The following is a 25703-nucleotide window of genomic DNA, read 5'->3' on the forward strand; positions in this document are numbered from 1 at the left end:
CATTTTAAGATCATATAAATTCCCACTGTTAAAGTTTTATCCATGTCACAATGTTAATCAACCAGCTATGCAAAGAAACAATGTTTTTTATTTTGTAAATCTCCAATACTTTACTTTTAATTATAAGTAAGGGCAGCTTCTCTTGCTTTAATGAATAAGTCTATTCCATTTGCCATAAATCAAGGTTGCTCTAATTAGATACCACCCTAGTACCTTGAAAATGTTCCATCTGGCTCAGTGACGACAGGACTTGCCCAGCTTCTTCTGTTGTCCTCATTCTTCTCTATCCTTTTTTTCCTGAGCGGTGCTGGCATATATGGTGCCTGTTTCCTGTTGGTGGGTAAGAACCGATTGAAGTCTGTAGTAGGTTTTGGTTCAACCACAGCAATCCTGCGATATGACATGTTATCTTTGCCAGAATCATGCATTTTGTAAGGCAGTTCAGAGTCCGTGTCACTTTCACAACCTTAAAAAAAAAAAAGCCAAACAGTTTATCCTCCAGATTTTATTCTGACTAAAACCTAAAATAAAATAAACAAAAATAAAGTTGATTGAGCTATGTATTTTCAGAAGTTTCACCTGAAAACATGCAAAGCTACTAACATGATAATAGCAGAGGCATTTTTAGAAGTGCATCATGAAGCTTTGATAGGATGCCTTAGGTTGAAATTGGTTTACATACTAGTGTTAGAATGTAATGAATGTTTTACTGTCCCCATTTGAGGCTGAAAGCAAAGTGCTAATCTCCAGAACTAAATTTTATTTTAAAGTTGTGCATTTGCCATTCAAATTAGTCAAAAAAGACTGTTAGTACATTTCATGTACTACTGAGAAATTTAATATAATACTTTTGATTAATGAGAGGTCATTAGATTAACACACAACTCCAAAGAGGTTGGTTGAGGCCAGAAAAATCTATGAAACCTTGACCAAGCAGCTCATACAATTTACACATTTGATTTTGTAAGTTATACTGTTTAAGCAGATCTGCAAACTTGGACAACTATAAAATCAATTTTACTTTACTATTGAAATTTAAAAGCATTCAACTACAGGAGATATGCCACATTCAAAAATAATTGAAGGAATTTGATTTAACAATCTTTGCTATTGGCAATTTTCTTCATAAAAACTAGAATGCCAAAATGAAATTACATCTATTTTCAAACTGGGATGAAAACCTTTTAAAGTATTTGACTTCAATGCTGGTTTCCGAGGGAATGTGAAAAATATTTGTGATCTGACTTATGCCTACAAAAAGAACAAGGTAGAAGAGACTTGTAATTAAGAGGTCTAAAGATCTTTAAATAATCTTACATAAAGTGTTGAAATATACAAGCAAAGGAGAACAGGATGCGTTAAGTATGAAACAAAGCTTCATTTCTCATCTTTCTGGCTGTTAGTGATTTAAGTCCCACATTTAGGGTGCATCTACACTGGAGCTGGAGGTGTAATTTCCTTCTGGTGAAGATGTATATGTGCTACCTTTGGCCAAGCTGTGAAAAACAGCAACGTAGCTACTGTGCCAAGGGTAGTGGCCTGACTACACTGCTATTTTTGGTGGGCTAGCTCAAAGCTAGCACATATACGTCTATCTGAGCTGGAAAATTACCCCTCTAGCTGGAAATGAGCTAGAATGCCCTTAGATAAGTATTATATTATGCATGTGTTACATCATTTGTAAACTACATAATTAGACTTTTCACCTGCTCTTCTCAGCCTGCTTTAAAAAGGTGCTTTACAAAGCATTTCTATCCCCATTTTCTAAATGAAGCAACAAGCCCGGAAAAGTAAAGTGACTTGCCAAGAGTAAACAACAAATCAGTGGTAGTGTCCAGTGCTCTAGCCATTGGAACAGTGAATACACAGTAGAATAGCCTTAACTTAATATGTAGAATATTTACACCTTTAGTTGTTTGGGATTTTTTAAATAAGTCATAGGCATTCCAGTTCTTCACAGAACGCAATCTCATGTAGCATCTCCTTTGAAACTAGACACACCCATGGAGATTCTAAAATCTGAAAACCATCATTAGTGCTGGCCGAAAAATGTTAGGTATGTATTAATTAAAATAAATAGGAGACTTTTTATTTTTCAGTTTGGGTTATGATATTGAAAGTTTTTGGAAAAAAAATGAAAATTTTCCACGAAGGTTTATTATTGATCAAAAAGTTTCAAATCAAAATTTTTGGCAAGCACTATTAGTCATAGACGTTTCTGGTGATCAGGGAATAACATACAGATTATCATTTTAGCCAAAAGGCCTGTACATTATTCCCTGATCACCAGAAACTTCTATGCCTAACTCTGTACCACACACTTTTTAAAAAAAACAAACAAACAAACAAACAAAACCCTTCACTATTAGTCATGCCATTCAACAGAAAGATCAATCTCACTTCCTAGCAAAGCAGTGTGGGATAAGAGAAAAACCTGGTCATAGGCAAGTGGTCAGCAGCCAAACCCCTACACTTTCCTCCCCACAATTTAAAAACGAGCAAGAGGGAGGACAGTGGGGCAAAAGTCCCAAAGAGTCCAACTGGAGACACATTTGTATGACTAGATTATTTGTTTTCAGTCAGCTGCTAGCTAGTCAATAACTCTTCATGCAAAAACATCCTGATATGGCACCCAGTGCTACTGCAGCAACCTCTAACTTGGAGCTGCCTTTGAAATCAGTGGGAATTTAACATGTTGAGCAACTGCAACATTAGGTCCATACACTTTCTTCCCCCAATCTGTCTCTGACAATCCATAAATTAACAGAGAACCCTAATAAGCAAAAATACCTTCACTGCTACCCTTCAAGGTTATATCTGATGAAAAGCTTGTGGAGGATCTTGAACCAAAGGAGTCCAGGCTATCGAAAGAATCGTCTCTTTTATGGCTAGTGGAAGGTGAAAATGCTTCTCCACGGTCAATGTACCAAATATCACCGTACCCACTGTCCCTGCCACTGCTTTTCAGACTGCTAGATTCTTCGAGGGCCTAAAGGAATAAGTTAGTTATTTTTTTCAGCAATTTAAGAAGCAGGTACTATTTTACATAATGCAATACACAATTTTAAATGCACCCTGAAGCTCAGACAAACATATTTTAAGAATCTCAAATAAATATACAGAACCTAGGACAGGGAACCCCAGTTCAATGCTTTAAGTTTAATTTTTCTCTGTTTAAAAAAGAAGAAAATTCTTTAGGTTCTCTCAGATAAATGAGGGAAGATGAAGTCTACAATCCACTATTAACCTGGTAGTGGAAGAACTCAAATATGCTTGAAGTATCTTAAGTGCATTAGAAAAAAAAATGTGACGAGAAATATCTGCCATCTTTCTACAAAGAAAAATATAATTAAACCCCAAAGAGATGTTTGGAGTTGACATCTCTAATGCATGGCATATGGCAAACTATGCAGCATACATTTAATACTCTGCCTTACAAAAGTACATAGCAGCTACTATTCCATCTGGATTTCTTACCCTGGTTAGAGCTTGTCCTAGTAATTTCTCAAATGCTTTAAGGTTAAGGTGTGGACCATTGTAACCAGACTTGTTTTGTGCTTTCCTCCCCAGCCAGTATAATGTAATCAAAACCTAAAACCAAAAAAACAAATTGAGAAGTTCATTAGTTAACTATTAAACAGCATGCCAGTGCAAAAATGTTTGAACACAAACTGCTGTGGTTGTTTTCAGGTTTTCCATAAAGAAGTGTAAAATCCTTTTTTTTTTTTGTACATATTTGCCAGGCTGTCTCAATCAAAATAAGCTGAACAGTTACTACTGTGCTCCATCCAGATGTGTGTCAGTGACAGAATATTAAGTTATTACTGTTTCTAATTCATTCTTTTAGTAAAGTAAACCAGGAAGAGACACACAGTAAGGTAGTACTAATGTACACCAGACACATGAACAGCTGAAGACTAAGCTAAGAATGACAACAACATGACTAGAGAAGTTTTTAAAATAGTAAACTGGAGTAAGTGTGAAATAATTTCAGAAAGCATTAAGGTAAACATGTCTTACGTTTTTAAGTCTTCTATTGGTCTCCTCTTGCCTGCAAAGGAGAAAAAAAAAAGAATTTCAGTATTTCTGACTAGAACACCCAATACCATTTTAATCTGAAATAATGTAGTATTAAAAAACAGAGCTACGTTTCTTAAGCCCAGTTAAAAGTTGCCATGAAATATGGATAGATTTGATTCTTTAAAAAAAAAAATACAATTATTTACAACTTCAGCCACTACATACAAGAACAAAGCTGAAAGCAGAAACAGTGGTCTGAGGTTTTAGACCATTCTCTCTGTAAAAGAGAATGTGACCTTCATTATAATCAGTATTTCTGACTTTAGGGGAAAACCACACCAAAGCAAAAATCTGAATGGTTTTGTATTATAACTTTTGCTGGGAAACTGAAAGCTTTAGATAAAGTGGCAAACAGCCTAATTTTCCTGGGGATAAACTCCCTGTTAATCTGGAAGATCTATAGGTCTCTCTGGTTCCATCTGCAGATTGTAACTTTAAGGTATTTTTGGTGTATATTTTCCAAAATATTTGCCTCTGAGCCTCAACCATGCATAGCAAGTTTCTGCCAAGTAAGAATTTTTCAGAAACTTGAGCAACTGAAACTGGAAACATCTGGAGAAGGCCATACTTCAGAGAATGCACTTGAAGTGTACAAGCAGTAATATTAGTGAACCTGTTTTAAAACTGCTTGCTTGTAGTGCTTTGGTGTGTGAATCAAGGTGTACTTTCCTTCAATAAAATTTTTAGGAGGAAAATTAGGAGAAACTCCTCTTCCTCTGGCGATGCTCTCCAAGTCTCCATATAAGATCATATTGTTTCAGTAACAGATACTTCAAGTGAGGAAGAAATCCTATAGTGGACATCTATGAAGTAATCTGTTAGGGACTACGAGGGCTTATATCCCTTATGAAAGCATTTTATCCTATCTAATGTAATTGTTGGCCGGAGACTGGGACTTTTCCCCTTTTCTTCTTGGCTCCAGGGAGGCGTCTATCCTCATCTAGTTCAACTTAATATCTCTCCTGTCCTTTACAGCATACATACATAACTTTGTATCACTGACAACTTTAACAGATATTTTGACCTAAGTGTTCCTTGCCATGTCTGCTTTTTGCCAGGACTTGTTTATATGGTCTCCCAAAATCTTACTGATTTTGTACCAACCAGTTTGGTTCCACCTTGGTTCAGATGGAACTTTTCCCTTCTGTACAAAAATGATCTTTTCTCCAAAACATTCCACATGTCTAATAAATTTAGAACACCTAAACATCAGGGTGGATGGCTAATGTGCTCCACTTGGAAACAGGAAGGCGACCTGATAAGCCTTCAGAAACCTTTGATAAAGCAAAGAATATGAAAACCCACTTTCTGAGTATGGTGAGCCACTATGAGCATATAATTCTTATGCTCTCCACTGCATCAGTTCTGAGTCCAACCCAAAAAGTGTTAACTTTATAAAATTTAAGAACTATTTATTAAGACGCCATTACCTCTATTTTCCATTGCAACCATTGAAGTCAATTCGGGTGTCCTGCCTGATAAAAACTAGTTTTGTTTTCTGGGATTGGCAGCCGTGTGTACACTTGAAGGCCTGACCCCTTATGGCCTGCCACAGCGTATTTCTGGGGCTCAAGTCACAGATGTTTTTTTTCAGTCAGGCTTTTCAATGAATATTACAGTGTTTACTTCTGGTTTTCATTGGTTTTGGTGGATTGCTTCAGGCCAATTATTTTGAAACTGGAAAACATTCAGCTACTTTGGGATGTTTTAATAATCATTATAGAACACCTGTGTAGGTTAACGAAATATTCTATAATACTTAGAGCAATACAGAAGAAAACACATGCAAATCCCAAGAAAACTTAGTTTAATGAGGTGAAATTGCCTTAGGTTTGCTGCTCTAATGAAATAGGAAAGTCAAGGAGTTGCTCAGACCTATCCAGTAATTTTTCTATCACTCTGTGCTGGCACTTGCATCACTTCTTTGCTTCCTCTAATTTGAATTACTAGCAATTAGTACTTTTGAGCAGCTTGTTACAATGGATGCAGCAGGAGGGCAGGGAAAATAACCTCTCAACCCCAATATGATAGCTGCCTTCTCATTTAAATACCATCCAAAGATGCAAAGTCCAGAAATAAAACCTATGAGAAATTATTAAAGAATTTTTTTAATTATCTCCCTAGACTGTTTCTGGCTCTTCCAGTGTGTCTCATATTTCTATGTTCTCTCTTCTGTATTGTAAATCTCTGGTGCAGGTGGTACTTTATATTTGTATTTTGCACAGTGCAGCAACATTATGGGCAACTAGCAATAACTTTACTTTTTAAAATGGCTAGCCACTAGCTTGCCACAACCTGCCAACATCCTAACATGACAAAACTCGGGCCGCCCAGAGGATTCAGGGGGCCTGGGGCAAAGCGAGGATGCTGCGGCACTTGTACTCACCCGGCGGTGGTCCAGGTCTTCGGTGGAATTTTGGTGGCGGGGAGCCCCTTCAATTGCTCCGCGGAAGACCCGGAGCAACTGAAGGGCCCCCCCGCTGCCGAAGACCCAGACCACCACCGGGCCAGGGCTCACGGGGCCCCTTTGGGGCTCGGGACCTGGGGTAAATTGCTCTACTTGCCCACCCCCGGGCGGCCCTGGACAAAACAAGTCCTGAAGGAATTTTCCAGCAATATGGTGTACATGTTTACAAAGAGACATTGTTCAAAGTGCCTGTATCAATGCTGGAGTAACAATAGTAATAAAAATAGGTATTCACAGGGCCGGCTCTAACTTTTTTGCCGCCCCAAGCAAAAAACAATGTGCCATCCCGCCGAACCAAAAAACAACAACAACAAAATAACAGTGCCGCCCTGCCGAACCAAAATCAACCTCCCCCCCCCCGAGCGCCACCCCACCGAACCAAAAAGAAAATCAATTTCCCTCCCCCGAGCGCCCCTTATAAGGTGCCACCCTGAGCACGTGTTTGGTCGGCTGGTGCCTGGAACCAGCCCTGGGTATCCAAAACCTTGAATTTTAGTAATACGTAAACTATTAAAGCAGCCTAATGAAATAGTGGTAAAAGCGTCAATATCACCATGTTACTGAATGGAATTAACAATGTAAGAAGTCAATCATCACTTAACTTCAGAGTTGCTGCTCAATGGTTATTCTACCAGATGGGTGCAACAGGAATGTAACACAGATTCACCCACTTCAAAAGGCACTTGTTATCATTTGAACTATTAAAGAACCTCCTACATGAACATAGTAGCCAAACTTGTGACCAAAGTATAAAATCCACAAACAACTTTATAATTTCATTTAAACATACTGATGGAAAAGATTATATCCATTTGGTATGGATTCATTGTGAATTGAGGAAAAACTACTAAGAGTGCTGGTGTTTTTTCCAGGTCTGTATCAAATTATACAAGCGTGGAATTTTAATTCAGTTGCTATTAATGAAAGCGTGGAAGCACTCCTCAAGTTAACATTAAATTTATTTTTCTTTAATAAAGCACTCCTATTGAAATGTTAGTGTAATACAATGTTAATCATCATAGGCTGGATTTTGCCTTTAGTATAGACCTAAATTAGGGTGGGGCATATGAAGCCTTAGGCACAATATCTCCTAGACGTCACTGTACCACTTGGGCCAGAAGGAGGACTTTGTGATATCTTTTTTGGGGTGCCACACATAGCCTCATAGCCCCACATGGCTAGCCAGCTTTGTGGCCAGTGCATGAGACATAATAGCTCTGCCTACTCTCCACCCACTTGTTCCTATCTGACATGCAGCCTCTGTTCTTTGAACTTAGCTCTCGGTAGCTCTAATGCAGCCAATTAAGGTTCACCTCTACTCTTCCATGCAGCCCCATAAGGGTTAGCCACAATTTAGACCTGAACAAGTTTTCCTTAACTTTCCATTCTCCTATACTGCGTTTGATGGAATTAGAAAAAGGACAGTACAATGATTTTGACACTGTAGCTTTTCAATCACTTAACATTCTTGGATAATTATAACCTCCTCTTGAATGTGAAGATAGAGTACCCAAATACATATGCAGCCCTGATTTAACAAACACTTGTCTCCTGTAGGCAATCCAATGAATTTGCTGCAGCAATTAATTTGCCACTTAAACAGAATTCACAGTATGTTAATCAATGCAAACAAATTCTATTACATTTAAATTTGTAACGAGGCTGCTCCTTTGCTCACTAAGAATACAATGACACAACCCAAGGCTGCAGCTATGAGATATTTGTAATACTCATGCTGGGACAAATATGTGTTACTATGACTTGCTATAAGCCAGCCAAACCACCAGTAATATAATTTTGCTAATGTAAATTATTGAAGTTTCAATTTACAGGACTGCCTAATGTCATTGTCAAACATTACTTACTTCCTGTTCCCAAACATTATAATGGCAAATAACACTAACTGTTAAAGCTCTCAGAGCTAAGCAACAGTAGATATTGATTAGAGTGCTTAAAATGTGTGAAGATTCTGTGAAAACAAAAATAGTTATTTAAAAAAAATTACTGTATCTTCAATATGTACACTATCTCACGAGGTTCTCCTTACAGTTACTTATATGAAGAAATAAATTTGTTAGTCTCTAAGGTGCCACAAGTACTCCTGTTCTTTTTTCATATGAAGAAAGAATGGTATCAACTATATTTAAAATTGATGTGTTTTGAACATTTAAGCTGAGTACTTACTACGGTTTTAAGAAAAACTCTGGTCTGTTTTGATGTCAACACTTACTTTCCTTCCCCGTCTCCCTGATAACACACACACTAAACTCCAGGTACCACCAATACATGAGTTTATGGCTAGTTTGACACTTTAAAAACAATGCCATGCACTCCCCAGCAACAAGTGACATGAAACTCAAAACAAAGAGCCCTCAGATCAGGGAAGTACTACCGCTGCCGATTTCATGGCATCCACTAAAGCAGGTGTGCCGAGTCTTCATTTATTCACTCTAATTTAAGGTTTCGTGTGCCAGTAATACATTTTAATGTTTTTAGGTCTCTTTCTATAAGTCTATAATATATAACTATTGTTGTATGTAAAGTAAATAAGGTTTTAAAAATGTTTAAGAAGCTTCATTTACAATTAAATTAAAATGCAGAGTCCCCCGGACCGGTGGCCAGGACCTGGGCAGTGTGAGTGCCACTGAAAATCAGCTCGCGTGCTGCCTTCGGCACGCGTGCCATAGGTTGCCTATCCCTGCACTAAGGCATTAAAATGCTTTCTAATTTCCTCTATTTTTTAGTTACAAATGTAGAAATCTTATCCATAGTTCGTTCTCTCTCTCTCTCATCTGTTATATCTGAATCGGGGGTGGGGGGGAAATCCATCTTTATTAAGTTTTTTTTAAAAATTCAGTTGCATCTCTCAGAATATAGATTACATAGCAGATCTGGAAAAGAAAAATAGCAGATAAATTCATGCATGGATAGACTTCTGCTCTAGGCCAGTGTATTCTGCAGTCATCCAAGGCTGCTGAACTTGCCTCTGAACGTGTAATGTGTGCGGCCACATGTAAAATCTTTCCTTGTTCTGTCCGGCATTGAGAGCATCTCGCATTACCTGACACAGCGGGGAAAGCAATGACCTGTACTCTATTGGGGACACTGTACAGGAGTACAACCATCTGTCTTAATGAACCACAACAGTTCTAGGAAGGGCACTCTACTAATTCTCAGGCTGAGCAAGTTCCAATGCTAAACTAAAGTGCATGCCTTTGTCAGAAACAAGACTGGTAGAATGGTGCTGCAAGATCCACATCAGATCTCCTATAAGGAAGATACTGTTGAGGGAGCCAAATGGACATGGCTTAGGAGAAAGAACAGTTTGAATCCCCCAATGGGAGGAGGTTTGGAAAATACTCATTAGTGGAAGAGAGACTATTACTCCTTTCATCACTGACAAATGCCACAGGGCCATTGCTAAGCCCATGCCCCAGCGACAAATACCCTGAACCCCTCCTGACAGCTGCCAAACCTATCTCCCTCCTACTCAGTCCCCCATACTCTAAAATATTGTCACTATGCAGCTTACCATAAAAACAGAAAACAAATTTATTTTAAAAAGGTATCATCATATTCTCCTTTTCACCTTGTATCATCAGGGGCTTTTCATTTCACGGATGCAGGCTGCAGACTAGAGGCCCACTGTATTGCAGAATGCATAGGCCCCCTACGTGTGCTGGAAGGAACCAAACACTCATTAACCGACTTAGACAGAGGACAGACTCAACTTACGCTTATGAGGAGGATGTTAAAGCATCTGAAGGTTTCTCCACCCACTCGGGGTATGCTGCACAAGTGAGTTGTTCAGTGTCTCTGCCCAAATGGCAGTACGCTCATGCTAAATTTTAACCTCCTTGGACACCTACTCAATTGCTAATAATATTCTGACTATCAGATTTCACTGAACTCCCACATGTTGCTAAGAATAGAAGAGCTTCAATGGAAGATGGCACAATTACATGGTTACAGAAATATAGGGACACTTCTAGCAGCTGAATTTTTCATAATCTGGATATTTAACTCTAAGTAACCTCATTTCAGAGCTCAGCCCAGCGTAAACAAAATTACCCTGTGATTACAGCCAATACCCAACTTGAATTTGAGCTCAAATTCAACTTGCAGATTTGGTCATTCTTTACATATAAAAAAACCACAAATATGTTTCAACTTAGAGAGTAATGTGCCCACTGGTCTCCATGCTATGCATCATGTAACAGCATATCAGGCCATCTGTAAAGTAATGTTTAAGGAGTCTCCCCTTCAAACACCCACTCCATTTATGACTACATTTTCCCCTCCCCCAACCTCTGTGCCCTTACAACCTCCTCAGACTGTGACAAAAATCCCTTGTCAACCTACTTGTGAAGCTCTGTTGCCTCTGATGCCTGAGCAGCCACAGTGCTGGAAAAGCTAGATGATGGCGCAGAGAATTTCCAAAGTGCGGGGGGGGGGGCGCAACCAGAGAATGCAGAGACTGATGCAGATTTAAAGTCTTTGTGTACTCTTCCTATTCTCCACCTCTCTGCTATGACCCTTCATGCTGCATTTTCTTACATCCCTTATCAAAGTGAACAGAGTTATTTCTAGACACATGCATTAAATCTGGCAAGGGACAACACAGTAATTTTATCCACTTCCTCATGCTTCTCCTTTCCTACCCCTCCCTGTGTAGTCATCCCCTATAGTTTGTTCACATCTTAATTTAGATCATGAGCTCTATGGGAAAGGAAATCCACCTTTATCTATATTGCAAAGTGCCAAGCATATCTATGATACTATATAGTACAACAACAGTGCCAATAAAACAGGACTATGGCCAGAGACTAGACATTCTGGCTGACAAATTGAGCAAGGTCAGGATCCCTGGTAAAACAAGGCCCTATAGGTCACAAACCTAAAGCCACAACTAGTAGGACAACTGATTGACAGGGTTTGTAATTTCATAAACATTTTAAGGTATGTTAAAGCATGCTAAAATGAAAGTTATATTGGTGGTTAATGCAATACCACTGACTGGCTTCAACCTATATATTTTTCTTAATTATGCAGACCTTGAGACCCCTACAGAAAAACACAGCTTCTGAGCTGAGTGAACTAAACAGATTTGCCTGCATAGTTAAGCTGTTCATTCCCCCTGCTCTGCCTGTTTACTCAGGTCCTGAAAATATGTGGAGACATCATGAGGCAACATCTGCAGGCTTACCTAGAACACTCACCTCCACAAAGCTAAAGCACCTAATTTTAGGCCTACCAAGTTTTGATGATGTCTTGGTGCTTAGTGACCGACAGCACTATGAAAAGTTTCAGGCCCCCCCCCCCAATTCAGTGACAAGGAAATCGCTTGTTCATGAAAACCCTATGAAACAAATGAGTAAATAATATTGAAAAAATGTTCACATTTCACACAACCCTAACTCGTACCCATCTACATCTCTGCTTTGATTTTTGTCTAATTTTTCTTTTCTGACACACTTAAAGATCTTTGTGAATGTAATAGTAATACTCAAAATCATGTGCTCTTTTTCTCTCTGCTCTGTGAGCACAGTACCTATTAACATCAACTTCTGGAAACCCATGAGACCTAGTATTTATGTCAAATAGAAATAGAAGTTCAATAAAGTAACTACCAGGTTCTTTGTTGCAGTCAGCCACGTGCCAGTCATTTTGGCCAACAGCACCAGTACAACACCCTACTTTCACAAGAAATGCCTCCTCCTACAGATAGCAAGGTAAAAGATGGAAAGATGACTCAGGCTTGCATGGATGATTAAGAGCTCTCCATATTTCAGATAAATGGTTTAACTTTATAGGACATATCTGAACTTCATGTTAGTGTATACTACTCACTAGTTGTCTACTCAGTGATAAAACAGTTGGTCAAAATTTCTATAAACAAGTAATTTTAACAACATTTAATTTTTTATTAACTAGCTCCAATAAAATTACATTTCATACCATTATTGGTACATCCCATTATTTCATAGAACTTTAAACATTGGTCCAAAGTATTTGTAGAATATTATTTGAGGACATTTTTTTCTTTTGGCCTTCCTCTGATTGTTGACATTTCTATGTATTGAATTATATAAACCCTATCTTCCCAAGCATCTTAAGTTACCCTAAATTTTATTTCCTATATTTTTTTGACTGCCTTTCGCTTTGTCAGTGATTTTCAAATTATATAACCAGATTCCATATTCCTTCCTCAAAGTCAATACAGATCCTTATGGTTTTCCACTAATCTCCACCCATGCTAACTTTCCTTGTATTTATTTTCTCACGTATGTTTTCCGGCTAGACCATATAATTCACTATTGACATAAAAAAAAGTTGGTCATCTAAAGACTTTGTAGATATCCTCATAAGGCACGAAGTGGGTATTCACTCACGAAAGCTCATGCTCCAACACATGTGTTAGTCTATAAGGTGCCACAGGACTCTCTGCTGCTTTTATCTAAATTACAGTGCTTTGTTGTCCTCCCAAACCAGACTGTAAACTTATTTATGGGGCCTCTTCGAAAACTATAAATATCAAATTAAGTGTTAAATCAGGTACTGTGATTACTGACTATAGGCATAACCCATAAAGGTATAGTTGTGGATTAGCACAGAAGTATGGAAGAAGTTCAACACAATATATCATAAAAATAGCACTATGAGTAAGAAAAGAACATTTACTTTCTGTCTAAATTAGAGTAACCATGGCAACTTGCAGGTAAAAGTTGTCAAAACAATCCCAATATTCAATTTCTCTGCCAGGTGGCATTGTTTTGCTGCCATTATATTAAATTTAACATTTCTTCTGAATGATGAAAATACAAGTGCTGTGCTTTTACTTTAATTTCTGCTCTTAGATTTTGATTGTGCTTGAATGGGGTGGATACTACAGTTAAAATTGCAAATTTGCTTTCCTTTCATCCACCTATATTCTTTCATTATATCCACTAAAAGTTGTTCAGATACCACTGTGATAAGCATAATATCAGAACCTAGACAGATTGGACTGAAGAAAAAAAAAATCTGTTAGGCTCCCAGCTTGGTCTGTACCCAGATGTAGATTTGTTAATTGTTACTTTGGTAGTAGGAAAGCAGGGTGAAGGAATATATACATTACATTATTAATATCTTTGTACACAACTAAAATAGCTGATTAAGGTTTCGAACTTTTAATGTTAAGCCCTCACTGAAGAAAAGTCACGGCTTACGATTTGAAAAACAATTCTAAAATAAGTTGGTCAAAATTGGCAGTTGATGGCAACTTATATTAACTATTATTGCACATAGGAGGACTATAGCAATAGTGAATGTTGCTAAGTCTGAACTGTTCTTTGCTTCACTGCTGGGTAGTTACGAATTTATGTAGAGACAGCACAGTAGTTTAAACGCTCAGAGGAGATTGTTTTCTTGGCTAACTATGAACGTTTTATACTATTGGAAAACCAAGATTCCCAACTCTCCAGGAAAGATATATTTATTTACAGCACCTGATGGTTCATGAAATACTGGATTGAATAGGCATATTGGTCAAAGACTTAATGTAAGAGTCCCAGAAATGGGACAATGTCATTTTCAGGTCCTGATCTTACTGAAATCTAGGCTGTTGCCACATAAAGAAATACATTTTTGTGGTAGGTTCTTCCAAAATTATGACAGCTGTGGGAAAATTCTTGACAGAACAAGAATCTTGGAAGTCTATCTGGTTTATTTAAAGAAGTGCCACCTGCCCTCTGTCCTAAGTCAAGGATGGTAAGCAAATAATTTATTCCACAAGTGTCATGACAATATGATATGGAAGCATCAAAAACAACTCCATAGTTAAGGTTGTGTTGAGCTTTATCTTTGTGTCAGGGTTAAATTCTCCTGTTCTACACTTCAGTTGTTGAATTTAGTCTCCAAATTTGACATGTAATATTTTGGCAAAATATTAACAATTTTATAGTTCCTTTTTCAAACTTTCCCCTATTTTCCTCATGTTTACTCACTGAGTTACTCTAGCAACCACTATATGTTATCATATATGCAAAGAGAGAGAGCAAGCAGGAAAGAGGTCAGAATAATCATAAAGTAAAGGCAAGCTCAAATTGAACCTTAGCTCCATAAGCTAAAAAAAGAACCAAATAATTTGGTTTCAATCACATATGCACAGAGTGAGGCATAAAGTAACTGACCACAAGGAAAGTATTCAAGTTTCATATTGCCTTAGGTATTCCTTGTTTGCCTCTTTATTTATGGGCAGAGACTTGAGTCAGAATCAGACATTCCACAATTCAGATTTTCATTGACTTGCCTTCTGGGTTCAACTTCCTTTTTGGACAGAAGTTGTTTCTCTGAAGTGGTTCATGTAGAAATCATAATGTAAACAGTAAAATTACTGCACAAACAAAAACTATGAATTATAATCCCCCTGAAAAAAGGCAGAGAACAATTATCGTGCCCCATTTTGCTTAGACAGGAACAAGCTAAAATAAGCAAATATTTCCACATTTTGCTGCAAATCTCACATGCTGATCTCAGCCCTTGCATCATCTGTGTGTAATGGAGCAAATTAAAGAAGTGAGCAACCTGAGCTGAATTTTCTGTAGTTTTCAGTCAGTTCTAACATTTGATCCATTACTAAATTTAATTGGTCATTGTCACTGAGAAAGTTACTCTTTTTCTGCTCGAAATATAATAAGCTTTCCAGTGAAACAGGAAATCTGAAGTGCTTCAGGGTACATGGAAACACTTACCTTTGACTTAAACCAGCCAATCAGATAAAGGATATTTTTAAACATTTGCTCCAAATGTTAAAATTTGAGGGGCAGGTTTTCTGGCCAAATTCTCAATGTTGGAAAAATGAATGCTCCTCTATTAAAAGAGTGAGAGAATGGGTAAAAGTCCAAGTATTTGCCTTGTCAGCTTGCCAGAAAGTGGTGTGTGGGGTACAGGGGGGACTAGTCTGGCCATGTACCTTCAAAGTTGGAGTTATATGAAGCAAAACTATATGTATTCTCAGCACCTCAAACAACTGAAACCAAAATATGCTGTCAGTCACATGAGAGTATCTTTTGTAAAGTGAAAGTGTAACAAAAATAGTTAAACCAAATTATTAGCATGGGTAAACAGACCCAGCTAAATAAATATGGATGATCTCACACTCTTACTTGCATTGGTACTTGTGAAACATGTAATTCAGACCAAAAAAGTGCTGATTGAGAAAAAAACCTAACATCATAATTAAGACACCACTAAAAAGAGCTTTAACAGGCTATTCCTACTTATAAATAAATAATTGGAGATATACCAATCTCCTAGAACTGGAAGGGACCTTGAAAGGTCATTGAGTCCAGCCCCCTGCCTTCACTAGCAGGACCAATTTTTGCCCCAGATTGCTAAGTGGCCCCCTCAAGGACTGAACTCACAACCCTGGCTTTAGCAGGCCAATGCTCAAACCACTGAGCTATCCCTCCCCCCCCAAGCTTGCCCTGTGAAAGAAGTGGAACACAAAGGTCCTGCTCCTGTTTTAACAGAAGTCAAAAGCAAAACTCCCATTGACTTCAATGGAAGCACAAAATGGGCCCTAAGTTAGGAAGCTTTCAATCTATGGAAAAAAGGTACTGTAGGCATTCACACTTTACACAGAAGCTATAATTGGTCATCTGCAAGCTTTTACCAAAGTCTAGCCAAAATAAGCACAAGTCTTGCAAGCTCACTGAAGCAAAAACACATTTGTGAGGAAAGCATATGCTAACCTTCCGAAAAGCCAAGCTTCCTTAGTGGCTTTATCCTTCGCAGCCAGAGGCGGGGTGAGACTTAGGGCTTGCCTACACTGGGAAAACGTGCTGGTGCACACTAACTACTCCACACTATGTACCTTTATGCACATTAACTTAATGCATTTTGGAAGTTTAAGCTAAACCACATGAGGTCACTCAGTGTGCAAAAAGTGTCCACACAGGGAGTTAATGTGGAATAGCAAGTAGCTTTAAAGTCACACCCTAGCTTGTCATGTACTAACTTTCCCATGTACACAAGCCCTTAGTCTATGGCAAGCAAAGCGGGAAAGGACAGGAGGTATAAAGCCTTCTTCCAACAACATACAAATAACATTTCTACATGCAAGGTGGAGTTTCTTTTGACACAGCTAAGAGCCAGAGGCATCCCAAGGCGCTCATCTGGGACTATGGGCCTAGAAAGATTCAGGGCTTCCTCAGAAAATTGTGAATTGTGTAATTATTTATGAGAAATTGCTAAATTAAATAAAATCAAAAGAAGAGCAAACAACAAAATCTGCTTTTCACGAATTACAATAAGTGAGGGTGAGCTCAGGATATTCAAGGATTAGTGTCACATGCAGTTAAATTCAGCCTTGTTTCCTATTTAAGTGTTTGGGGGGCACAAGCTCTCTGGCATCCTATCATTTACCACTTTTAGCCCATCAGTAATTAATGGTTTGTCACTCATACGCTACTGGGCCAATACTCACTGATCCCATAACAGGAGTAACAGCCAAGTTCTTATCATCCAAAGTCATTTAAAACTTCTAATCCAAGATTGGACCATAAGCCTGAAAATACATCCAGTCTGATAAAACTAATCCACTGTTTTCCTCTTATTAGACTTACAACTTTGGCTCTAAATGTATCTAAAACAAAATTACATTTCTGGAAATAACACAGGGAGGCCAGCTCAGAGACCTACTTGCCCAGGGAGTACTCTGCATTGCGGTAGACCTGGGTTAAATTCTAGCCCTGTTCTTTTACCCAGTGGGCTGGAAGTGCTACAGAGAGGAAATTCAACCAGCCCAATGGAAAATAAATTGTATGGTGTCACTCAATTTTAACTTCTAAAAGCAGATTAAGGAATAAGGTTGTCTGGCTCCAGCTAGAACTCATATGTTCCTTGGCCCAAAGGATGAAGGGCATAAAGTGCATGAGGAAAGAATGGTATGGGAAGTTCTCAGTGCCATGAAAAAACTTGGGAAGAAAAGCAAACATACAAGAACTGTCGTCTTGATAGATTAATCTTAATATACATACACAAGCATTAACCAGGTTCTCTCAAACATGTTCATTAGGAACAAATGCTGTATTCTTCAAATAATTGATTTACAGTCACCACATACAATCGCAGCAGTTAGAGAAGGAAAGTAGTTACTAGAGGTTCTCAGACAGTGGTACGTGGACCACTGTTGTTGTAAAAAGAATTGACTGGTCACAAATGTGTTGCAATTCCTTATTACAAACCGCTAAATTGAATTAAATGCTAAAAATGTATTCAATACTTGCCTAATACATCCTCCTTTTCCTGTTTCATGACAATGAATGGGTGGAGAGCTGGTCCATGACACTCCCAATCTATTTGTTTATCTAGCCCATGTTCCTGCCAGGGCAGGTGTGCTCCTCACTTGTTAGTAGATTGGCTAGTCAACTCTAAAATGTCACCATGCTGGGTCCGGTAGTGTATTTTAAAAATAATGTACTGAAATGCAGGCTTATGGTAAAAAGTTTTGAAAACATATGGAAATTAAAATTCTAGAGGTTATTCAGCAATTGTTTTATATACCAAAGGAATGATATAACCATTATCAACATAGATTATATTAATGAGAGAAATTAGCATAATTTACCAGTTTTATCGATTATGGTTATTTTCCATATTCTCAAAGGATTGCCCAGATTGCAGTATATATCATGCAAGCATCATCATTTATCATTTGAATTTTTTCTCATAGCAGAACACCTCATGATATAACAAACCATCTGTTCAGTGTGATATTATTGGGAGTTTGCAAGGAATATATGGTGCCTTAGAGAACAAAGGGGATATGTGTTAAATCCCTCATCACAGTTCAGGAGGAGTTATTCAAAGAATAAGGTTTCAAAAATATTGGACCAATGGAATGATATATGCCTCAAAAAATATTTGGCATGCAAACTATTCCACAAGATATGATGAAAGTTGCTTATCTTATCATAGCCCCTTCAATATAAATTTGAATATGAAACTACATGAAACTTCAAGACTGAAGTGCAAATTTAGGGAGCAACATAAAAGCGTTATATATATAATTTGATGGCATGAATGCAAGACAAAACTTCCATATGGATCTATATTTCTGAACACTCCACATAAAAACCCTTTGCTTGGGAAAAATATAGTACAGCGTATATTTTAGAAAACATATACTGCAGCTAACTACCTGACATATTATTAAGCTGTTTTGTATTTGCATGAAGCCTTTCACCCTAAAGAATCCCAAATTGTTTCACAAACTATGGACAATGAATTCAAGTATTTAGGCACTTGAATTCCTAGTGACTTCAAAAGGCGGTGCAGGCACTGACCATCTCTGTAAATCAGACCATTTATTTAGGTGCCTTTCTTTAGGCACCCCACATTTTGAAAATTTGTTCTGTATACATAGAGTACCACTGAAATCCAGGCAACCTGTTTTGAAAACTACCACCATCAAGAAAGCAGAGCCAATGGGGATGCAGCTGTTACCCTGGGTGAGGACAAAAGGAGAAACTCCTACCCTTGTAAGTAGTGCTATAGGATCTTCAGCATGCACACAGACAAGACTGTGGATTTTAAAGCCTCATTCTGAATCACTGGATTGTATGTGATTTAGAGTATTTAAGATATGCAAATTTGAATACATCAGAGATCTAACGTAACTCTGTGCTCATTTAAACCTATTTCGAATTCATACTATACTCAAAATGCTTAAAATTTGAGATTAGACAAAATTAATTTTGAGATCCTCCTGGTAAAACTAATGAAAATGCATTATGCCTTTTTGGAAAGCTCTTCATTTTGCTCTTGAATTAAGCTTCCTTCTCTGCAAACAGAAAATCTAAGCCCAAAGTTTCCTGATATACCTTTTTCATTGAATCAAAAGAACGTTTAGATAATATTACAGTGACAGCATAGGCTTTTAGTATGACCGTTAGTAAAAGTCACACCAAAAAAGTTATTTTCCATGGACTACTAGAACTCATTTCTTTAGTGGACAGTGACCATTATATACTACAGTATTTACACATTTATTTTTAGTGCCTTTCAAATTCATTGCATTACAAAACTCTTTACATGGTTAAATAATGGCAAGAGAGATTAACAGACCAGAGGATCTGCAGCTCAGATCAAGAAAGGTGTTTCCTTTCCTGGCCCTGCATTCCCTGTGATCCAGCTGTAATGTGGATACCTCCTCCTTCCAAGCTGTCCCTCATGCTTGGAACACACTCTTTCAAACTGCTTCCAAAGTCACTACTCATAACTTTCAAATCCTGCCTACAAGCTTACTCTTACCATCTCTTCTATAGTGAGTTTTGGGAAAGACAGGTAATTTTTTCTTTAAAAAGTGATCCTTAACATCTATTCATAAACCTGTCTTAACAAGCAACTATGTGATCTTTTGACTCTCTCTCTCTCTCCTGTAATATCCTTCAAACACTTGTTGCTTGCATCCTTCACTTTTTGTCTTATATTATACTTGGACTGTGTGCTCTTTGAAGCTGGGGCCATGTTTTTACTTGTTTTGTGAGTTGGCTAGCATATGTCCAGGCTCTTGAAAAATAACCAACAGCAGCAGAAGAGATGCATCTTCAGCAGAGATCTGAAAAGATATGGAGAGATACAGGAAGGCTATTTCAGACAGCGGGAGGAGCAGAGAAGGCTACTGGAAACTGTAGCTAGATTACATGTAAGGATTCAAGAGGCTGAGATGAACACAAGGAGGGGAATATAGGGCAGAACTGGAACAAGATTTTGAAATGATTTCACACAAACCTTTGCCCCTTGTAAAATCTAACAGAGTGATACTAAGAGACTAGAGTATTTTAACAAATTAATTTAGGCACCCAAGGTACTCAAAAAGTCCCCATTGTCAAACACCTTAGCACATCAGAATTAACAATATATCAGGTACCAGTCTTGAAGTACCTGAAATAACAGGCACAAAAATTCCATTATACATAAAGCCAGAAAATATTTAACAAGTTTCCTTCTACACCGCATTCTAGATTGCAAGAAGCCCAGTCTCCTCTGAATAGAGCTGGGCAAATAGTAGGAAAATTAGTGAACGTGATCACTAAATGCTACTTGCCAAACCTACATGCAATTAAATCTGATCAAAAAGTGGGGGCCTTAAACATATTTGCTTTTCTGTGAAAATTCTGGGAGGAGCTTTTATTCATATGACTACAGATATTTTGCAAGAATTATCATATTTCCACCAGCAGTGCTGGCCTGCCCCTACACCCAGTGACCAATAAATCTAGCTCTTCTCTCCCTTGTTCAGTCAGGAAGAAACAGCCATTTTAAATAATGGAGTTCAAATACATAGCAAATATAATCCTTTTCTTGGGAAACAGAGGACAAGAAACATTTCAAAATGCTCCAAATTTTCCAGGCCTCTTATCTCTTGGCCTCTCTTTTCCCACAATGAAGTGCTTTCACCCAGGTACAAACAAACACTCTCAAAGAGCCAAAGGCTCAATGACTTATTCAAGCTTTGCTCATATGTGTGAAGCTTATATTATCCAAAAGGGAACAAAAGTCATCCTATATGACATAGGTGGTCAAGTCACACAGCCAGAGTATTGAATTCTGACTACAAATACTCCAAGATGTATTTGATGCAAGCAGTTCACGAACAACTCAGTTTTAGAACTCGTAGTTTTGCAAACTTATTTGAGTCTATATGAACAATTGCAAAGAACTGTTTGAATCATGGAAAACATTTACAAATAAATTTGTGACTCGCAATTTGTGACAATTACTCTATTCTCTGTATGAGCTAAATTGAATAAATTATTCATGAACAGATTAGCTATGATTAACAGGAACAAAGTTGTTGAATATATTATTCATTCATCTTTGTGAGAATAAACTGAGGAAATCAGATTGGTTCATGGTCAGTTTGTATAGACAAAAATGGGCCAAATAAGACAAACTCATAAGAACAGGAACAGTTAAACCAGCTATTTCTGAGAAAAAGTTGCAAGGCTTTTCACCCATGAAGGGGCAGAGAGAAGAGAATGAAATGGCAAATACTATTTGTAAATCCTTGGAGCTCAGTGACCTTTATAAGATTTTCCATCAGCAATTGACACCCAACAGAAGCGTGCACAGCCTACATTTCAAAGAGTAAAATACTTTGGATAGCAAAAGTGACTGGTGGTTTGCAAAATGACAGCACTGAAGACATGTTTCATTAGCAATGCGTCCTATTCTGTATTTATTCAGTCTGGGTGGGTGTGCCTTCTGCTTAACCATCTGATGTGTGATCTGAAAATGTCTACCCAGTGCTTAAGTTGGTTTGGGGGTTTTTTTTTGTTTTTTTTTTTAAACACTTTTGAAATCACTGCACTTTATAAGAGCAAACTTTATTACAAGTTATGATGTTGGATGCAAAGTATGTGAAAATAGTTTTTTGCTTATTTGTAGACAGTAATCTCAGCCACTTCTGCTAATTTGTTATTGGTATTCTCTAGCTTTAATAAATAGAATGTTAAAATGGTTTTGTAAAAGAAAGTATCAGAGGGGTAGCCGTGTTAGTCTGGTTCTGTAGAAGCAGCAAAGAATCCTGTGGCACCTTATAGACTAACAGACGTTTTGCAGCATGAGCTTGCATCTGAAGAAGTGGGTATTCACCCACGAAAGCTCATGCTGCAAAACGTCTGTTAGTCTATAAGGTGCCACAGGATTCTTTGCTGCTTGTAAAAGAAAGTCTTTCTAAAAAGCTACATTTCTATGAGTTTATGACAAACATTCACTTTCCTGTAAGTGACTCTGAGCCAGTCATAACTACTAAAAAAAAAAGTTTCACACTGCTCTAGATTGAGAGATTTATATTCCTTCCCTACATTGATTTTACTCAGATCGTCAAAGACAACTATCCCATTATTCTTAGTACTGTGGAACATTTAACAATTGCAGGTAGACATACACATGCTAGCTCTGCTAGTGCACTAAAAATAGCAGTGCAGCCATGGTGGCACAGGTAATGGCTCGGGCTAGCTGCTAGAATATGAACCTGGGGGTTGGGTGGGATTGTATTTTGGTGACTAGCCTGAGCCATCGCCCATGATACCATGGTCATGCTACTATTTTTAGCACACTAGCTTGAAGAAAGAGCTGAAGCGTGTCTACCTGAGCAGAAAATCACATCTCCCCACTGGTGTATAGACATACCCACAGATGTTAGAGTTGAAAAACATCTTGGATGAGATTTTCAAAATCTTGTAAGTGACTTTAAAGCACAAGCCATAAGCTTTCAAAGGGACTCATGCTCCTAAATCACTTAAGTGCTTTTGAAAATCCCACCCCTCACCTAGTCTGACCCCTACTTGTTCAGTAGGTGCCTCCAGTTCCACGAAGGCCCCTCAGTGTCCCTCTCTTTCTGCCTAGTCTATTCTTCCACCTATCTTGTACTAGCTCCATTAGGCTGGATGTATCACTCAAACAATTTTATTTTAAGTGTTTCAGTCATCCAATCGGGATCCAGAAAATTAACAAGCAATTAAGTTGGCCAGTTTCGCAACAGGACTATTGAATAGCATATATTGAAAGAACAATTCATGAAAACCTCATTGCTTGATGTCTGTTTGGTATACAGAAATCAGAATGGATTTGCAAGCAGCATAAAGGGCTACATTCACTGGATAATCTGACTATCTCTAGTTCCTAGATCCATGTTAATAAAGGTATCAGTTCCTTTGAAAACCGCCAAAACAGTTTGAAAGGAGAGAAGTTTAAAAAAAGAAATGGAAGGAAAACATAAGGAATCTATTGCCACTGTAGAACAGTTGGAAAATACAGAAAATGTACTTTGCATCTATTATTAATATCAATTTAAAATTGCATATGAAAAGCTCAGTGATCAAAGTTAAAACAGCCATTACCCATGCAACTACCTCATGCTTTCTATTCCATTCCATCTAGGTTGTGATACCATGCCCACCAATGTGGCAAATCTGTGAATGCTTAGTCACTGTGATGGCTTAGTCACTGTAGTGAGTATTACAAAACATTGCGAGGGTGGAACACAAGCTACACTCTTACCTACATAGTTTTCAGCCTAGTAAGATAATATTGCCCAAAAATAGCCCTCCTAGAGTTTCATGTGAGACTTAAAAGCCAGAAAATTAGCCCAAAAAAAAGCTTTGAATATGAAGAAGCAAATTTTTTTTTTTTTTAAAAGGCAGCTCAAGAGACACCATGCATGTCTGTCTCCTACTAGGAATATTCCCTTTTAAATGGACTATTAGAGACTAAAAGCAAATGGGAGTTGAGGATGCTCAGCATCTTGTAAGAAGTACTAAGTATCTCATAGACTCAGGCTAGCTAATAGGGGAAGGAGGTGAGAGAGAGAAAATAGGAAGAGGATAAGAAACAGACATTCATCAGCACTCAAAGTTAGGCCAGAACTCTCAGAGCTCACATAGTAGCATCAAGGCCAGAGATCAGCAGCAATAGTTTTCAAAGATACAGAACAATTCATAAAGGAGCAGAGGAAAAGATATAAATTTAAGCATAAATTTTTTTAGAAGCACACTAGCTCAGCAGTGAATTAAAGTTTTGTGAATTTAAATATTTAGCTTGTCTGGTTCTTACTCCATAAATATCACATAGTAGCTAAGCTACGCTTTTCTTCATTTAAAAACGAGTTATTCACAAGCAAAAAACCAATAGGGTTATCCATTTTGTCCGCGTGAAAAACGTTAGCAAATCTTGAAGAGCAATTAAGTTTGCTTCTTTGAATATGCAGACAAAAAGTCTATTGGGTTTTTAAATTTCTGTTAACATCTGTTGCACTGTGGAGTTACATACTTTGCGTTACCTACACATAATGGAAGTTTTTCACAAATTTCCCGCTATTACTAACACCAGTTCAGTTCCACTAGTAGTAGCAACATTGACCACCAGCATAGAAGAGTCTCCAGCTGCTATGCCATCCTTCCTGCAAGGTGCTGAGCACTGTCATACAACTTTCATAGTGCCACAGTTTGTTCTTCCATTCACCTTCCCCTGTCCCTTCTCACTTATTTTTAAGAAAAATGTTTTTAAAAGGGACTACATTAATGCAGGACCTGTACCAATACCCCATAGCTGGAAGACTAAATCTAGTCACCAGGATAAAATTAGACATAAAAAATGCTCATTCAACTTCATCCCTGCTGCAATTTTGAACAAACAACAGTTGTAGCATCTTGCTTATGGGATTTTTATTTAACATATTTTCAAGACAGTCAGTCAATCTTTCCTTTTTGTTATACCTCTTTCCCTTCCTGGCTTCACTTCAACCTTTTCTTTCCTATAATAGAGCATAAGAGAAAGTTACTCACCTTGCAGTAATTGAAGCCTTCTTTGAGATGTGTGTCCCTGTGAGTGCTCCACTGTAGGTGACAGTGCGTCATGGTGCCATTGATCGGAGATTTTCAGTAGCAGAGCCTGGTCGGGACGCACGCACTCAGTTGGTATCTCCCATCCCATTGGAATCTTCCTGAGTGTGTGCGTTCCACACCCTCCTTATTTCCTTCTCTACCGTGGATAAATCATACTAGTACTCCAAAGTAGAGGGGAGGAGGGCAGGGAGTGGAGCACTCACAAGGACACACATCTCGAAGAACTTAAGTTACTGCAAAGTGAGTAACTTTCTCTTCTTCTTCAAGTGCTGTCCCTGTGGGTGCTCCACTGTAGTTGAATGTGAAGTAGTACCCACTATGGTTGGTGGGATTATGGACTTGTGTGAGGAACAAAGCTAGACAGTACCGTATGGCTGACTATGGTGTCTGCCGTGGTATCCCATGTGATAGCATAATGTTTGGCAAATGTGTGGTCAAATGTCCACATGGCCGCCTTGCATATGTCTGTAACAGGTACGTTGTGGAGGAAGGCAATGGATGTTGATATTGCTCTAGTAAAATGAGTCCTAACACCCTCTGGTGGTTGAACATTCTGGGCCTGATAGCAGGATCTGATGCAGGCAGAGATCCACTAGGAGAGTCTTTGCTTAGAGATAGCATCACCCTTTGATCTCTCGGCAGTAGAAACAAAAGCCTAGGGGATTCAGGAAACTGTTTAATTCTGTCAAGGTAGAATGCATGAGCCCGTCGGACGTCGAGGGTATTTGATGCAGCTTCCTGTGGAGTCGTGTGAGGTTTGG

General features: G+C 38.2%; 1 protein-coding gene across 1 annotated transcript in view; it reads right to left on the reverse strand.

Moving 5' to 3' along the window:
• LMO7 (LIM domain 7) overlaps positions 1 to 25703 on the reverse strand; it is a 188383-nt gene that overhangs the window by 50582 nt on the left and 112098 nt on the right. Inside the window, exons 6-9 of the mRNA XM_045011401.1 lie at positions 4021 to 4051; positions 3478 to 3591; positions 2791 to 2989; positions 214 to 466 (exon numbers count right to left, since the gene is read on the reverse strand). Of these exons, the coding sequence (XP_044867336.1) occupies positions 214 to 466; positions 2791 to 2989; positions 3478 to 3591; positions 4021 to 4051 (597 nt within the window). The remainder of the gene's footprint in view (positions 1 to 213; positions 467 to 2790; positions 2990 to 3477; positions 3592 to 4020; positions 4052 to 25703) is intronic.

The sequence above is a fragment of the Mauremys mutica genome, chromosome 1 (assembly GCF_020497125.1).
Source record: "Mauremys mutica isolate MM-2020 ecotype Southern chromosome 1, ASM2049712v1, whole genome shotgun sequence".
In the NCBI taxonomy this organism is placed as follows: Eukaryota; Metazoa; Chordata; order Testudines; family Geoemydidae; genus Mauremys; species Mauremys mutica.